Raw genomic sequence first — 14,120 nt, 5'->3', positions numbered from 1 at the left:
CACTATCAAGACAAAAAAAAAAAAAAAAAAAGCAAATAAAAGAAGTAACTAATTTTCTCCATGCAACTGTTACACATGATCTCTTTCAAGTCTACTTTGAGCACCTGTACGTAGAGAAACCATGGATTTTAGTGGAAACCTAACTATGAGATTGCACAAACAAAACAGCAAGAAACCAAGCAGCTCCACCAGCAGCAATATCTGCAGTATCAAACACACCTACTAAAGGTTTGGAAAGGGCAACACCAAACACTGGAATGCAACATCGCAAGAAAGCCTTTTCTTCACAGACTACAATTAATTTAAATTTATGCAGAACTATCCCCAGATGAACTTCAGAGGCTGACTCTTTGCTGGGTTGTATTTAATAACAGCCACAAAACAGGCACAGGTAAAGTACTGACAAAGGCATAACATAACCCAGGCAACTGAATCGGTCACAATTTCTTTGACGTCTGCAGCAGCACGCAGCACACTGCAGTATGGCTCCTGGATTTGAGAAAGACCCGGGCTGTTAGGTTGAAACCAAAGTGTCAAATAATAGATCCAAATTATTATTCCTCAGCTCTCCCAGGGGAAATTCCCAGGACTGCTAAGATGTTAGCTGCCAACTGAAAAATCATTTTATCAGAAAATGTACCGTATTCGCTGTTCCATTTCTGCCCAGCAAAAATGAGTTTCTGTGGCTCTAGCACAATCCACTCCAACAGCACCTGCGGGGAGCCAAAGACTGATACCACCAGCAGACAGCTTCACCACATTTCTTCACTCCCTGAAGAAGCCGTCTGCACATCAGCACGTAAGAAGTGCCCAGCAGTTCTTGCTATCCAGCACACGTTACCTTACGCAGAAGGAGGCAAACACTGCTGGCTTAGAAGAGATCAGTTTGGGATCCAAATGAGCATTTCCCAAACTCTGCAAAATTAGGGAACATCGGGACAACTTCAGTAGTGCTTAACTGAGCCCATGCACAAGTGTAGTGACAGGGAGAAGTGCCACAGCCATTTATGAACACAGGGCGTAGGAATGCTTACTCGGTGTTACAAGGAGTAAGGGTCTGCTACAAGATTTTCCCCACACTTTCAGGAACTGTTTCAACTCTCTCCAATGCATGAAGAAGTTTCTGTTCCCCCTCCACCTAACAGCACTAAACTGTGCTTGTGTTTTATAAACTGAAGCTACCTAGAGAAAAAGCTTATGATACACTCCCTTTTATGAAACACATACGTTACTGAAGCACTGCTTGAGATCAGTCTGAGGAAGAGATGTTTTCCACGAATCTCAACCTACTGGGAACAACTCAGGAGCTACTGATACACAGCCAATCCACCGCTCTTTTTGTAATAAACTATTCCAAATCAATAAGCCATTTTTGTATCATTTCACGTAACCATCTTTCAAACTTTTGCAACAACGCTTGGAAAAACAAATATTCCTCATTAAAAAGTCATAACAATCATCAACCGTGCACACAACATTTGGTCACTTTATACTGAGATTCCACGTATTAATATATTCATGACCGAGAAAAGGTAGAGGCTCTCACGAATCATTAACCTGCATTATCAGCTGTTAGGGCATCCAGCAGCTTGCTCATGGTAATAGCATGTAGCTACCTTGTCTACCTTCTACTGCTGTGGTCATACCTCTCCCTAACATGCCCATGATGTGTTTGTAACTTGCAACAGATCGTAAATGATTTATAAAGAAATCCGAAAATAAGACGTGCCCCTGTATCTTTTCTTTTTCTTTTAAACCATCTGGGCTCCAAAGACACAATATGTGAAAGCACAAGGCAAAGATGAAAACAAGATATAGCTGGTTTTAAGATGGATTAAGAAGAAAAAAGGGTGTTGTTTTGTTTAAAAATATACATCTAGGGTATTGGTTACTCTCTGTATAAGCTAAGACTGCTACAATATGACCAAGACCATAATTGTATGCACATTTTAGAAGTGGCAGAGCACCCCAACAAGTGGCAGCTTATGTATACAGAACTGAATTGCAAAAATTAACTCAAGCATTGAATTAAGCCCTTAATCAGTGCCATCGCTTACCAATTTCAGCAGGTAGTTGCTTGATTTTGTTCTCTCGTATGCTAAGCATGGTGAGCTTTGACAAGTTTTTGATATCCTTTTCCACAGTAGTTATACGATTAAAGCGTAGGTAAAGAGTGGCGAGAGAGCTCAGCCTGTACACCACCGCCGGGATCTCTCGCAGCTTGTTGTGCCGCAGGTCAAGCATGCGCAGCTTCTTCAAGTTATCCAGAGAGTCGGGCAGGCTGGTGAGTGAGTTTTCACTCAGGGCCAGTGTCATCAGGTTCACCAGACAGCCCACCTCTGCTGGTAGAGACTGCAGTTTGTTACTGTATAAATAAAGTTCTGTTAACTGCGTTAACTCTTTGACAGCGGATGGAAGCATGTGTATAGACCTCTTGGACAAGTCCAAGCGCATCGAATTCTCTTCCCGGCATTTATTTAGCTCTTTGATCACTTCAGCGTTGCTGGATTTTTTGCGGGTACCTGTGGCTGGGTTAGGTCTTTTTATCGTATTGTCCACTGAAAAAGCTACCCCAGGCTGCGTGCTACTGGAGTCCTTCTTTCCGTCTTTGGCATCTTTCCCTTTGGTCTTAGGCTCCTTCTCTTTGCTGTCTTTCCCAAATCCTCCGGAGGCTTTGGCCTCCTTCTCCCTTTCTTTTGACGACGGGACTTTTGGATCCTTCTCTTTACAGTCCTTTTCTTTTCCCAGGTTACTACTCATGGTGACTCAATGTTCAGCAAGCACCACATGAAATCCGTTTCTGAAGTCAACAAGAACGACTCACTGCTGAGGCTACGAGGATCCTTACAACACGCACGTGCTGAACCAAGGGAGGAGCTTCGGAGGTGCGATACCCATTTGCTACATATTGGTTCTGAAGGCACTCTGTCCTAATCCTGGTCTCAGGAGATTCAGCTGTTAGGGATTAGAAGGTCAAGCACTCCGTATTAGTATTTCTGTAACACAGGAGAGAAAAGAAGCCAAAGTTAGTGTAAATACAAAACCTCCCTTCCAGTTAAACCGTGAATGTTTCTACTTCCAGCCAGCACTCACTCGCTCAGGTTAATGATTTGTCCTTCTCTTCAAACGCCAACAAAAAACCCGGTGTTACCACAAAATACTACACCTGCTGCTCAGAAGATCCACTGTAGTAGAAGAGCTATGGTAATTAGCACACACGAGGAAAGCAAAGTACAGCCCTTAAGAACAACACTGCCTTCAGTGCTCCATTGCAGTCACGAGCTGCCACCTGATGTCACAGCTAGACCTGGTCACCAACACGAATATTCCCTCCACTCACTGTGAGATCTCCCTCCCGACCCGTCCTGGACCACAGGAACAGCACGCTGTCACCAGGCTCATGCACCTCGAGGACACGAATGGAAAGATTTTGAACTATCTGAAGAAGTTCATTAGAGAATAAGCCAATTGAGAAGTCAGCTGAAAGCTCTGAAGGAATGTAGCACATTACGCTTCCAGACAAGCAAAATTAGGAAGGAGTTTTTCATAAACGTAGGATATAACGTCTCTGAAAAACATCTTGACTTCCCCCCCAAGTGAATACAATGCAGCCTAATAATGAAACAAGTGTCTGAAACCTACAGAGCCCCTTTTACACCTTCACAAAATCATCACGCAGGAACCCTCTCCTTCATGGCATTCCACCTTCTGCACCAGTTCATACAGCTGCTAATCAAAAGCCATTAAGTAATATTTTGCATGCTTGAACCATCATCAAGAACTAGAACTACAAGAAACTTGTAGCAGAGCTTCAGCAGCTATTTTTAATTGCACGGTTACACTGCGTTTGCTTACTTTCAAGTATAAACATGCGTTCAAAGAACACACTAGCAGGCTTTGCTCACTGTGCTCATTCACATAAAAACAAACCCAATAAAAAACAATCTATTTGGGGACATGGTAAGGAGGGCAAGACATTTCACCTCTGCAGCAAACCTGGCTGTTTACTAGCACAGCTCACAACCAAGTAAAGGACTTGGGCAGCTTGAGATCAGCAGCTTTTAATTTTGACGTTTGCACCACCGGAGATTTCCAAAGCAGCACAAGCTAGTTCCTTATTGCAGGATGAAGATTTTACGCCCAGCTTTTACACCATCCATTAACCTGCCCTAATCTCCAGCTTACCAGCCTCGCCACATTCTGTTTTAGGACCTGCTCTCGGTACCGTGTCATCTACACGCTTGCAAACCTCCCGCAGTAGGAAATGCAATGACTCCACATGCAAAAACGCAGCTGACTAAAGGGTAAGAGCCTCAAGTGTCTGTCAGCTGGTTTTCAGCACTAAAGGTGGCCAGCAGAGCCCAGTACTAACACTGCCAGGTTCTAAGCCCTGGTAATACTGAGATTTTTATCACATAGCCAGACCCTAAAGTGCCCCCTCACCCCCTACAAAAAAAAGGCTGCTGCTCTTACAAGATTTCAATTTAGTCAAATTTAAGCCTTGACAAGAGGGACTCGGTTAATGCCTTATAGGCACTGCAGAAGCAGGTTTTGAAGGAGACTCTGAGAGGAAAGCCAGTGGGAGACTAGTGCTGGTGAAAGGAGCTCAGGAGGGCAAATGCTCCAAGCAAGCTGCATGCATCTCACTGTCTTCACCAGCGATGACTTGCAGTCTGAAAAAACGAAGCGGGTGGGAGGCGCTCCCCGTTACAGCATGCCAGTTTAGCATTTCATTTGACTCCGAGGGACAAAAAAATACATTTTTGCCTATACAAAAGGATAAAAATTGAAAAATGAGGATTAAAATCAGATCAATACAGAAGTGTCGCTACCAGGTATTTCAACCTTTCCTCAAAGTTCAGGATGTTAGAGGCAGTCAGCTTGCAAGCAAGCAGCAGGCAGAGGTAGGTGTCTAATGCACCGAAACAAGAGCAGAGCTCAGGAGGGCAGCAGGCCTTCAAAACACACACCTTGTCCACCATGACAACAGGCTGGCGATTAAATGCACTGCACCTGTCTCTTCTCCCTGTCCTGGGGATTTTAATTACTGCCCGAGACCACAAAACACACTTAAAATAGTCTGGGAAGGTTTAGACTCTGTTTCTAAACCTAGTCCATGCAGTGACTGCAGCGGTGCTTCTAGGAAGGAAAGCAGAAAGCCTCCGGTGAGGAATTCTGCAGTCCGGCTGTCCCAAAGCTTGACCCAGCAACCCTGCTCCATGCAGCCAGCACGCACATGGTGAGATGCTCGGCCTCACCTAAGCACCTCGACAGAAATGTCACTGCTGCTGCAGATCGCCCCGGCTAACAGGGTTACTCACAGATACAGCCCAGCAGACACCCAAACTTCTGAGGGACACGAGCATCACTGCGCATAGCACAGAGGAAGCCGAATATTTCTCAAAAGGTTATTCACATTTTTCAAGCCCTTTTCATTAAAGGACAAGAGTCACCATCAATTCTACGCTAGAGCCCAACAAGCACTCATTGTATTTCAAAAGGAGAGCTTCTTTTAGAGATATTTTTAGCAAAAGGAAATTCAGTGAAATTAGCCAGTTCTGCCAACTACTTCCATTTTCCAACGCTGTTCAAGCTGACTTCCTGGCAATATTAATTGACATAAAGACATTTAACTGTGTGCTGGACATCTTGGAAAATGGAGCAAGGCTCCTGCTTGGTGCAGCATATGAAGGAAAATACAATTTTTGGAGAAGGTAAGGAATATAACCCCTTGCCTGTTTCAAATATATATATATATAAAAATACGTGTAAACAGTTATAAATAACCAGCATCAGAATTTTCATTTGCTCTTCCTTACGTCTGGCAAGCAGGTCAATACACCTGGGCTGTTCTGACAAAGCTTCAGAAACAATTTCAGCCCAAGCTGTACCATCTTCCTTAGCCGCCTGGCAGGGTACCACATCCACCTCATGCACATTGGGAACCTCAGTGAAGTACACAAGGCATTGGAAAGAGATTTCAGCTTCTTTGAGGACCAGAACCCAAACCATCCGTGCAATAAGAGCTTTATAAAATAACACAGTAACGCAAGAACAGCAATGTTTGTAATTCCAGGAATACTACTACACTAATGACCTGAGACTTGGCAAATGAATACTAGTGCTTGCAGGTCATTATCTAATAAAATACGGTGCTGAGATACAGCACTCACAGCACATCGCCTTACAGAAGGGCCACTGTGCAGCGCCCCTTGAACACTGCTGCTCCCCGTTACGTGTTTCAGCAAACAAAACAGGTGCTTCAAATCACAGGTGCATCACGTACCCAGAATAATAAAAAATTAAGGCATTATAGTCACTAAAGCCTAATACATTACGCCCAAATCAAATACGTTTTTAGTTATTTTATAATGTAGCTGCGTTTAAACTGAAACTTCCTCATTATATGTATAGTTTTATCTTAGGGGATAGGGATGATTTTTCTCCTTACTCCAGTTGTACTAGACTTGACCCAGAGGCACACAGCACGGCTCGGGCTTTCCAACCCAAATCACGGGTGAGGATCACTGAGCATGAACCACGTCACAGAAATAAGGAATCAGCTCACACTGACACTCCAGAGTGAGCAAACAGTGATTCCCCTACACAGCAATGATAATAATAATATAAAACTAAGTGTTTTGAGGCAGCAACTCGGATCGAGGAAACTCTTGTCAGACCCGAGTGACTTTCAGCAGCAAGGCAGAGCTCAAATGCTGTCTAGGAATGGCAGCAACACCTGCGCGCACACAAACAAGTCTGAGAAAGTTACTTCTTAAAAGTGCTTGCCTTTTACTCAAGATAGTGGGGAATATCTCAAAAACACCAGCACACGAATGAGCAATGGCTGAAACTTCAAGTTCAGCCAGAGACCTTCCCTTCTCAACACCACACATGCAAAAAGCGCCGGTCACTACTTTCATTTCTAAACCCCAAAAGCCGAAGCCGAGCAGCCGCTTGCAAACGAAGCAACTTCTCTCCTACGATTTCCTAGCTTCAGCCATCTGACCCGCAGCGTTGAGCTGTGTGAGCGCAGCTGAGCTCCTGCTGCCGGCAGCAGAGCGCTGACTCAGCCGGCGGGCGGTCGCGTTGCTCCTTCGAGCACAACCCTCACCCTGAGGCTGGCCGACAGCAGGGACCGGCTAGCCATCACGTAGCCAGAGATCACAGAGGTAGCCAGGATCCAGCTGACAAAAGGAAGGCTCCCGGGACACGCCGGCCAGGCACTTGGTGTTTTCCTTCTTTGGGCAGAAATCTCCCTTCGGCTCCGAGCGGCAGTGTAAGGCTGCCACGGGGTCCATGCCAACTGGATGGCTCTGTTGGGAAGGCAGGCCACTAAATTCATCTCGGTCCCCTAGATGAGCGGCCAGCAGATGGTAGCTTGCAGCCTGCCCGCCCGTCTCGCCTGATTTCAGTGCATCTGCCCGTGGCCCCGCTCCCCCCTAATCCCCTCCCGCACACAGGGGGCAGCCTGCGTGCTGCGGGGCTGGGTAAGCGAGCGGGCACAGAGCCTGACAGCCCGCTAAGCCCTTTCGGATATCTTCATCTGCCAGAGGACCACAGCCAGGACCACGCTGCCTGCTAGCTGCAGAAAGGCTGAGCACGACCTGATCTGGCGTCCCAACACAGCCGGGAGGTGCAGGGAGTGACTACAGGGCAGGGCCAGCAACCGGGCCATTTTTTGAAGGCTTGCTCATGTTTTAGCTGTGGTTTCTTCAATCTGGAGACAAATTTGTAGCTATAAGCATATAATTACAGATCCATGTGCATTTACAGCTTGCGCCACTATGAGCAAGTCAGCTTCACGAGGCATTTGGACGCTGAGCACCTTGAACTTCAGGAACCAGGCACGACCTCCGGGACATCCCTTTCCAGATGCCTACACTGCACTCGATTCTGCAGCAGAGACACAGGCACACAGGTGTCACCGTCCCCTACAAAGCTTTTGAATCCATCTTTCATCCCCTGCTCTCTGCGGGTTCTGCATTGTGATGCCATGTCACACACCAAAGTCCAGATCCACCACGACGCACGGTCACATGCCAGCAGGCAGAGGCACCTACACCCTAAGTTTCTGGGTAGTAAAAATAATCTTTTGTGCCCTGCCTTTGAGCACATCTAGCAAATACAAACAAGTGTATAGTGCTGTGATTCATGCTGTATGCTCCAACATTATCTTTATGAAGCATTTGCTCTTTTTCTCCTTTACAGAAAGGAAACCAAGCCCAGCTCTTGGCCAAGTTACACCACTTGATGTGTCTCTAGAAACAGAGCGAGTACAAAGAATCCTGCTAAGTCCCCGAGGCAGCCTATTTCCAGCTGTGACGAGGGAGTTTCTGCATGTGTGGTCCCCCAACACGCACCTCTCGGGCTGCATCTCTCTGCTTCCACAGGAACTCGTGGTATCGGCCGGCAGCCCGACCCCATCCCTCCTAACACGTGAAATTTGAAAATCCTAACCTGCTCAGCAAAGCAAGTTTCCTCGCCTTCATATAGGTCCTGGTAACTAGAAATGCCTAAAAACGGGTTATCCAGAACGGACATGGCTCTAGGGAAATCCAAGAAAAAAACGGAATGAATGAAATTCAAGAAGTATTTTTTCTTTTATCCGTCATCTCCTCCGAGCAACAGAAGCAACATCTCAGCACAAAGCAACCAAGCAGGAGACAAAACAAGAAGGACGGGTGGGAGAGAAAATAAACACACAAAGCAACAATGGAGTAAGAGGTGCTCTCCTCTTTTTGCTTACAGATAGAGGGACAAGTCGCACGCTAAATCCCAGCCACAAACATTTCTCTCGGTAGCATCCTACCCAAGTCTCTACCAGCAGCACAATTGCCCAAAGACAAAGCAAAATTATCGGTTATCGTAGCACTTCTCCTCATTTCGGCTCTGAATGCGATCCAGAAAGTTTGCTCATCTTCTTCACCAGGCTTTTATGTAATAATTATGACCATTTTGCAGAGTTCAGTGCTGGATGACTCTCAGTGCCTGCGTTTTCTGACCATAATTAGTGACTGCAAGTCACAAGATCCCTTTGCAGAGGGTTACCCTGCTAGGAAAACAGCCTATCTGAAAAGCAACTTAAAAGGCACTTTTAACATAATTCTGAAGATGAAAAGGAACGGTGCCTGCTGGCACACAGAGCACCAAGAGCCAAAGCCACAGTGCCTACATATGGCAGCTCCTCGCTGCGTGGAGCCTGGCCCCTGGTAACGTTTTCCCTAGCTCAGATTATTTGCAGTTCTTGATCTTCAATTAAGAGAAAAGAGACGAGTCTGGGTTGGTTTCCTTGAGCACCTAGTTTAAATATAACTAAAGGACAGAAATGGACATATGCAGGAAGATTTACTTTCCAACCAACGTCCGTGAGTCTGGAAGATACACAATGTCTGGTGAAGACCAAAAAAACACGTATTTACCCACAAGCTTCCAATTATAAATCGCCTCAGTTTTCAAAGTCGTTAGCATATCTCGCAGCTAAGCTGCTCTCAGAAAATAAATCTCTTTGAAAAGATTGGCATTCTTCATACGAAGAGATAACGACCACAATCGGAATCAGATTTGCTCCTATTTAAGCGTACATTTCCCCTTCATTGCTACTAAATTAAATAAAATTTCTTTGAAAACTGCACAAGGATGAGCTGCAGTTGTTTCCTCCAGGAGGACGTTTTTCGAGAAGTTTACGTTATGTATTTAATACGGGGAAGCAAAACTTCACAAATTCAGAATACGCTGAATGAAGAATAAGGAAGGTACAAAAGCCTGCACGTCTTCCCCCGTTACTGCTTAACCAGGGATTTTTACAGTACTGGGTTTTGTTTGTTTTTGTTATCTGACCACCTCAGACACACACGTCGTACCTGGTCAAAGCAAACTGGCTCAGGCCAAGTGAGCATACAGAAAGGGAGGGCAAAGCAGCTGCTGCGCCTCAGAAAGCAATTTCTACCTCTGCTCTCGTTTTCCAGCACACATTTGCCTGCGCGTGCCGTGACGGAGCACTTCTGCCTTCCAAGCATCCTCATTCAGACGCAGGACCAGGAATTGCCAGCGAGAGCTGCCGCGTTCCCTGGGTGCTCTCCAGCCAAGTTCTCGTTAGCATCTGCTGTGTGCATCTCCAACACCGAGCGCGTTGTGCCCGCAAAACTCCCCCTGCCTTGGGGTGCTGCAGCAGCCCCATCCTGCCCTTCCTTACCTGGCTGCACGCGGTCGAGCAGCTTCCCCGTCCCAAAGACCAGCCCGGCGTCCTGCAGTGCTGCGTGAAATGGTGCCTGGCCTCGGCTGGGGAGAGGGAGGCAGCCTGGAAACACCTTGGGGAACCTCGTAAATTAGCAGCGCCACACAAACGCGGGCTCATTACACACCGCGATAAGGTGCCGCGGAATAAAATTGCTCCCAAGGCTTTCTCAAAGCTTTCAGATGTTTTCCCCCAAGAGCGAAACAGAATTAAAGCTACACGGCATAAAGCAGTCAAATATTATTTAAGCAAATCCATGTGCATTTCAGGTGATTGAGGGAGCGCTGCGTGTAGCCAGGCACAGCCAGCGCGCTGTGGTGAAGGCTCTGGTAACCACATTGAACCATTTTAGACTTCACTCCTCAAAACTGAAGTTTACTCTTGGAGGGGAAGGTGTCTGTTTGTTGTTTTTTCCCATTTGTTGTTGGTAGTGGTTTTTTTGTTTGTTTTCTTTTTTTCTTTTTTTGAGGGCCAAGAAGATAGGGAAAAGGTAAGACAAGTTATTTAGTCCAGGTGTTTATGACAAAGCAGTTAATAGCACACTGCTTTGTTCGTGTTGCACATAATCCTACCGTGCTTTCATGACAGCCACCACGTACTCTTGCTTTACACCAGTGACCTGCAGCCTGTGAAGAAGCTGCCTTGCGCCGTGCCGGATTTTGTCACATTCACTTCTGGCCACTTTGAAACCTCTCATAAGAAAACTGCGAGGAATTCCTCTGGCAACACAGGCCTGAATATTTCATGCACCCCGAGCCTGTTTCACCTCCTCACCTCCTACACGCCGACTTCTTTTGATATACGGCATTCCCACAGAGCAAGTCGAACGCACCGTGGCCGAACAGGCCCTTCCTACCCGGCTGAGAAACCTTCTCCTGGGCTCCCCGCGGGGTCACGGCGGCCGTGCCGAGGGGCAGAGAGCTGACACACAGCCAGCCTGGAGCACGAGCACATCAAGAAGCACAGAGCAGGAGCGGGGACAGGAGGCTGAAGAGCCCCGGTGGCGGCAGTGCTCAGGGGCTCCGTGTAGAGCCCAGATATAAAACAGAGGCAGTAATCCTCGCACAGGTGGCATTCCTGCTCCTTCATGGTAAGTGAAGAGGCCCTAAAGAAGGCATGACAAGAGTAGGGTTAAGAAGCTGCTTCCACGAGCTGTTTCAAGAACAGGGGATGTATTTTTAACAATCTCAACACACAAGTTAGAGTACGAACCGCCTGTATGCCAGCTACTCCATAGAAGCAGCCTGCATACATACATTTCACTGATAAATGCTAATTAAATGCTAATTAACTTAGTCTGTCAGTCAGTCAAAGAGTGGTAGCTTAGGTCACTCCACACTGATTTTATATATCTTTTTTTTTTCTTCTTTACACAATCTTATTTGAAAAGGACACTCTTGCAGTGTAATTCTTTCAAACGTTAGCTAGCAGCTTACAGGAGTGTAACAAAAGTCTGACAGCCCAAATCACCAGTCTTTACAGATATAAAAATAAAATAAAAAAGCAGTTTTGCAAGACTTAGATTCTAACATTTTTATTTTTTTTTTGTCCTGATGGTCAAGACATCCAGCAGCTAATGAGCTGAACACTATTCTGCTCCTAAGTAGGAGCCCGATTAAAAGATGTCACACGCTAACAATTCTGGAAAACACACGACAAATTGGGTATCTTCACAGGAACAAGATGTTTTCCTTCACAGGGAATGAGAAAAAAAAAGACGAAAGAAAAGAAAACCACTGTGATCCCTTCCAAGCAGATTCTTCAAAATCTGTTCAGATGAGGCATCTTTTTTTTTTTTTTTTTTTTTTTTTTTTAAAGAAAAAAGGTCTTCAGTGACATTTTTACTAGAAATAGTGAACAACATGATTTCTGCTTGCCAAAAATCAACGGTATGATACGGTCTTCAGCATGCTTGAAAGGTTTGTATATTGTAAAAGCAGAAAGTAGCAGCAACGATAACCTGAGAAAAGTCATGGAAAAAAAATTCAGACGTGAACTGAATTAAACACCAGCACACAAATCCCATGCCATAAGAAGCCTTTTACCTTCTGATAAATTAAATAAGATAATGGAAATTTTAAAAAACTGATGAAAAAGCAGACCAGCTTAGAGCTACAAGGAAGGTCCTACCACTACCCCAGCAAAATAAAGCAGCCCAAACGTGTCCTGTGCGCCCATTTCTAATGAATGACAGCCTTGCAGCTTATTGTCCCTCGTTTCAGACAGAAAACAGATGTCATTCACACGTGTAAGTCAGCAAGGAACCACCCGAGCTGTCTGTGAACATTCAGGAGTTATAAAACAAATGACTAAGAAACATGCCACCTTTACAGCAAGCAGCTCAGGCACGCCAGTGCCTCCCCAGACGGTGACAGCAGCCTGCAGATACTCACCTCGCGCAGTACCTGGCCACATGGGAGGGACTGCAGGGCTGCACCAGGCACTGCGAGCTGGGAAGGGTAACCCAAGGGTAACCCAAGAAGTACTGGATATACGCAGAAAGCACTCAGAAAGGTAGAGAGACTCACAAACCTGCTGGAAGGACCGAACGAGTTTTATTATGACAACATGCTCCAGAACAACGTGTACAAAATCAGGATGCCACGTTTGTAAATGAACACCCTGAGGACGCAAGGAGAGGGCCTGAAGAAGTGCAAAAGAGCTCCTACACAGAGAGACAAAGCAGCTAAAACACTGGACACCTGAACCTCTAAATATAAAAACAAGTTTTCGGTGAAGCTGATTAACTAACATTAACAAATACTCACTATTTGTTCCTTTTTCACTGGACCATTCTCTAAAACAGTGGGAACAGAGGGAAAAAAAGCACAGAAAGACACTTCCAAGGAAAACAAAAAGGACCAGAGCGAGAGGGAGGGCAGGTACAGGCAGAGGAGAAGCCGCCAGCATTTACCCCAAGCCAGAGCTGGAGGCCTGGGCACGGTGTGGCTGCCCGTAGGGACAGCGAGCAGCGAGGGGTGGCACAGAGCCAGAGGAGCCATGGCACAAAGGGTGGCAGAGGGCAGGGAAGGCAGGGGAGCCAGTCCCTGCCGGGGCAGACAGCCACTGCCCCCTGCCCAGCACGCACTGCCTGGCTGCAAAGCTCCAGGACCCGGTGTGGGGCTGCCCCGTGCCGTCCCAAACCTTTCTCCATCCCTCCCTTTGCCGCAAGGAAAGAGCCAGACAGACTACAGCGAGCCTTTGTTCCTCTGCAGGCTGGAGGATTAGCATGTGTCTGATGAATCCTCCTCCTCGCTGGCAGCCTCCAGCTCCTGTGACTCTTGGACACGAGGTGGTGCGAGCGGGGGCAGCTCCGCTCCCCCACGGCTCCTCCTTTCTCTCTCCCCTTCTTCCATTCTCTGGCAGCCTCCCTTCACGCGGAAGGTGGAAGAGAAGCTGCCATCTAAGAGCTGAACATTGCCCGTGTCACACAAATTCTACCACCCCAAAGCCTTCTGTAATTCTTACATGGCCCACAAGTAACATAACTGCTCTGGCAGTTCTCAGTATCGGCTCGGTACTGAAGTGCAGGTAAGTCCTCTAAGTGTGTTTTCCTTTTCTTTAAATGAAGAGATCCCTAAAATCAGCTTATACTAAAATCAGTGTCCGATGAGGTTCAAACCCCAAAACATTTCAAAGAGGGAAGCTTCAGCTGTAGGGATCCTCTCTAGGGCTCAACGTGACCTGTGGCTGGGAGGACCAAAAGTCAGAAGCAGGACTGGGAGTTTTAATCCCATCCTCAATTATTTGCCACATCTGGGGCTGTCTGTAACTCCTCAACTCTTCACATCAGCTCTGGGGAATCTGCTGCAGCTCTCTCTTCTCTCAGAGCCAGCCTCTTAACAGAGCACATAACGTTACCACTAAATCCAGGCCAGCCGAT

At 46.5% G+C, this 14,120-nt stretch overlaps 1 protein-coding gene across 2 annotated transcripts in view; it reads right to left on the bottom strand.

The window, feature by feature from the left end:
- The window catches only part of SHOC2 (SHOC2 leucine rich repeat scaffold protein), a 61,653-nt gene that overhangs the window by 34,809 nt on the left and 12,724 nt on the right, over positions 1-14,120 (bottom strand). For both annotated transcript variants that reach the window (XM_084525950.1, XM_084525951.1), the window contains exon 2: positions 2,058-2,996. In XM_084525950.1, the coding sequence (XP_084382076.1) occupies positions 2,058-2,760 (703 nt within the window). In that variant the 5' untranslated portion in view covers positions 2,761-2,996. The remainder of the gene's footprint in view (positions 1-2,057; positions 2,997-14,120) is intronic.

This window comes from Aythya ferina (assembly GCF_964211825.1).
Source record: "Aythya ferina genome assembly, chromosome: 7".
Taxonomy (NCBI): domain Eukaryota; kingdom Metazoa; phylum Chordata; class Aves; order Anseriformes; family Anatidae; genus Aythya; species Aythya ferina.
Note: the sequence above shows the minus strand (reverse complement) of the source record. Positions and strands in the feature narration are given on the sequence as shown.